Genomic DNA, 3701 nt, shown 5'->3' on the forward strand with positions numbered 1-3701 from the left:
TCACCTCCACTCAATGCAACTTCTCCACCAGTCACCATGACCTTCCCTCAAGTTAATGCAACTTCTCCACCACATAATGTAACTTCACCAGCATTGAACATGACATCACCTCCGTTCAATGCAACTTCTCCTCCAGTCAGGACAACTTCGCCAGCAGTCAACATGACTTCACCTCTTCAAAATGCAACTTCTCCACCAGTTAGTGCAACTTCACCAGCAGTCAACATGACCTCGCCTGTTCAAAATTCAACTTCTGCAACAGTCAGTGCAACTTCGCCAACAGTCAACATGACCTCGCCTATTCAAAATGCAACTTCTCCTCCAGTCAGTACAACTACACCTGTTGTCAACATGACCTCACCTCCAATCAATGCAACTACAGGACCCATACTGTCCACCGCTTCAGCAACAGGTAATTGAGTTAATACCTTATCTGAAAATCAAAGCTTTTTAATTTTTTCCCACTAAACCAAACTGAATAATTTATATGACAGAATATAACAGCTCATAGACCCATCCACATATCTAGTCACAGTACATGTAAATTTAAAGTTTTTAAATGATATAGTTCTTTTTGTCTGTTTATTTGTTAATACATTACTAAGTAATGCAACCTCTTTACCAGCCAATGGAACATCAACACAACCAGCTACTACAACCAGTGTTCCAACAACAACAACAACTCTGCCAACAACCCCCCCACCACCAGAAACAGTGGTTAACTTGGACTTTAGGTTGAATAGAGTGTTTTCTCCAGATTTTGCGATGCCCAGTTCAGCCGCCTTCAAAGAATTCACTGGAGAAATAATTGTTCGAGTAAGTAATATCTCTCTTTTCTTTTTTCACTGGCTAACAAATATATAGTGAATGAGGGTTGGTAAACAAAAAATATAAACAAAATGTTAACTACTTTTATAAACTTTATACAAATATATAATATTTATAAATTTGTCTTTCTTGTCTGTTGGTAGGTCAGACTACTGCTGATTGACCATAGCAGCTATTATTTTAGATATTTTTTTATCATTGTTTTGCTTTAATGTTCTTCTTATTTCAATTCTTCAGCTTAATGTCATCTATAGCAGAAGATATCCGTTCAGATTCTTAAGAGCCCTGATCAGGAGTTTGAGGTACATTTTTATTATTTGCTCTATTATTTGTCAGAAGACAGTTATTAAAAGTTATTTTACATTTGTGAAATGAATGATTATATAAATGTACTTACATAATTAATTTCTATGAATGTATGCAAGCAGCTATTGTCATTATCAAACATTTACAGTATGCAGTAAGTGATCATTTGACAGTGAGCAGTTATGTTTACAAGACACATTATATGTTGTATTTTCTTTTCTTTTACAGTCAAGGTTCAGTTGTTGTAAGATCTGATCTGGTATTTAGAAATGCCAGCTCAGTGGCAGAGCCTGCTGATGTAGAGGCAGCTTTGGTGGAAGCAAGTAACACTTCCGACTTTAACTTCTCATTGATTGTATCAAGCGTTAATGCATCAGGTAAGAGTTATTTTATGTCTTTGTTAATACTATAAAATATAGAAAACTGTGGTTTAAATACATCCCTCTTTTTTTAGTGGCACAAATTATTTCAACAACTGCTCCTGTCACAACTGTGAATTTAACTGCATTGCCAGGTAATATTATGCCCCCCCACGCACACACACACACACACACACACACTAGTTTGAAGTGTTTAGGTAAAGGGATCAAAAACTTTGTAATCACTTTTTACACATAATGAGTTATTATGTTTACATGAAGATTTTACTCCTAACCAGAGTGGGTCATAATATTTAAAGAAAAAACATTTTGTGATTTTATACAATTATATTTGTAATTAAAACATTTTTTTAGGCCTTTTGTAAAATATTCCATCAACATACAGTATACAGAAATATCAGCAACAGGACATGACTCGTTTGTATTCTTGTGAAATTTGATAAGCACTAAACATTAATTTACTTATGTAACCCACTAGCAACAACTGCAGCTCTCAACGCAACAACTGCAGCTCTCAACGCAACAACTGCAGCTCTCAACGCAACAACAACAACTACTACTACTACTACTACTACTACTACTACTACTACTACTGCATCCACCACCACAGCAGCAACAAATCCACCAGCAGCTAATGAGGGAACCCTTGGCCTAAGATTCCGAATGGACAGAGCATTTACATCAGATCTGAGCGATTCAGGGACAGAGGCTTTCAGAATACTAGCGGCCGAAGTGGTTAGAGAGGTAAGGCACTAAATCCATTTTGATAGATAGATCTGCCAACTGTAAATAAACCTAAATGCATTTGAAGGTCTTGTAAATAAATGGAGATCTCTTATTGCTAACAAATAATCAAAAACATTTCATGTTGAGAAGTCACTTTGATAAGTCTTTTATTTATTTGTTTATTTATTGGCATTTGAACCCATTTACCAGTATCTGTTTTCTTTCAGATTAACAGGGTGTGCAATAACCTCTATACACCATTTTACCGTCGCTCCCGAGTCAACCGATTCTCGTAAGACCAGATTGATGCCATTGACTAATTTTGCTTTCTAAGACTTGTCAATGACTTGCGTTTCTAAGTGTAGCTTTTGTGTTTCGTCACTGTAGGAGTGGATCTGTGGCTACCAACATGACTCTTGTATTCCAGGACAGAACCTTAGTGCCTTCAGCAGCTATTGCCACTCAACAGTTGATCAGAGCACTTAACGATACAACCCTGAATGTTATAGAAGGCAGCGTCTTTGCAGGTAAGTTACGACAGACTTAATAGAAAAACACTATGAATTTTTGGTCATATTTTTGATAAATAACTACGTGGGCGACGGCAATAGTAAGTTTGTAAATTATGATTAAAGATGAATTAAAAAAAATAAAATGTAACAGTCAGTTGGTGCTTTTTTGAAGACATTTGGTATGTTGCATTGTAATATAATTAAATCAAAAGAACTACACTAATACATCTGTGTTTTCTAATATTTCAGAGTCATCGGCATGTGGTCTTCCTCTCCCCACAATGGGCTCACTGACAATCTTCTCACTAACTATGCTGGCTGTGGTACAGAGGCTGTTCAGCTCATAGTACACTTATATAGTGTTGTTAGTTTGAGTGTACCCAGACACAAAATTGACATAACAATTGTGCATTATGAAATTTGCCATGATGTCATGTGGTAAAAAGATGTGTCCTGTATGTCAAAGAATGAGACAGTTATACAGTATTTTCCAAATTTATTTTATTTAAGGTACTAATCAAAAGAAACTCTAATATGAAACCTACTGAGTGTATTTGTTTGCTTTTTTCGAAGATCACCCATTATCAGTTGAAAGTTGTGGGCTATGTACTGGCTTTGAAATAAGCTGCTGGAAAGCAGCTTGAAATATGCAGATACTATTTTTATAATATTCATTTTGAATTATTTGCTCATGTAATTACCAGTTCCTCTTCAATACTTGCTTTAACATGTTTAAGAAGATGGGGATGCAAAAATTTTATTGTTGATCAATAAAGTAATAAAATCTTACCTTTAAATGTCCAAGGTGGTATTTGAATTTATTACTTTTGTATTTTAGTTTGTTCAAATTATATGGAGATTGTACCTGAACATGTTACTGAAACAAAGGACATTCCTCACATTAGTTTGCAGTTACAAGTCAGAACAAAAATTTTGTATATTGTGGACT

At 35.3% G+C, this 3701-nt stretch overlaps 1 protein-coding gene across 2 annotated transcripts in view; it reads left to right on the forward strand.

Moving 5' to 3' along the window:
* The window catches only part of LOC108230742 (uncharacterized threonine-rich GPI-anchored glycoprotein PJ4664.02), a 29163-nt gene extending 25610 nt beyond the window's left edge, over positions 1-3553 (forward strand). Inside the window, exons 2-10 of one of the 2 annotated variants that reach the window (XM_025008952.1) lie at positions 182-412; positions 626-816; positions 1066-1130; positions 1363-1511; positions 1589-1648; positions 1993-2258; positions 2468-2532; positions 2628-2767; positions 3002-3553. In XM_025008952.1, coding sequence (XP_024864720.1) covers positions 182-412; positions 626-816; positions 1066-1130; positions 1363-1511; positions 1589-1648; positions 1993-2258; positions 2468-2532; positions 2628-2767; positions 3002-3099 — 1265 coding nt within the window. In that variant the 3' untranslated portion in view covers positions 3100-3553. Of the gene's footprint in view, positions 413-625; positions 817-1065; positions 1131-1362; positions 1512-1588; positions 1649-1992; positions 2259-2467; positions 2533-2627; positions 2768-3001 lie in introns of both variants that reach the window. The other variant, XM_037974748.1, reaches the window with a different exon arrangement.
* Positions 3554-3701: the final 148 nt, after the last annotated feature.

Source organism: Kryptolebias marmoratus, linkage group LG3, assembly GCF_001649575.2.
Source record: "Kryptolebias marmoratus isolate JLee-2015 linkage group LG3, ASM164957v2, whole genome shotgun sequence".
In the NCBI taxonomy this organism is placed as follows: Eukaryota; Metazoa; Chordata; class Actinopteri; order Cyprinodontiformes; family Rivulidae; genus Kryptolebias; species Kryptolebias marmoratus.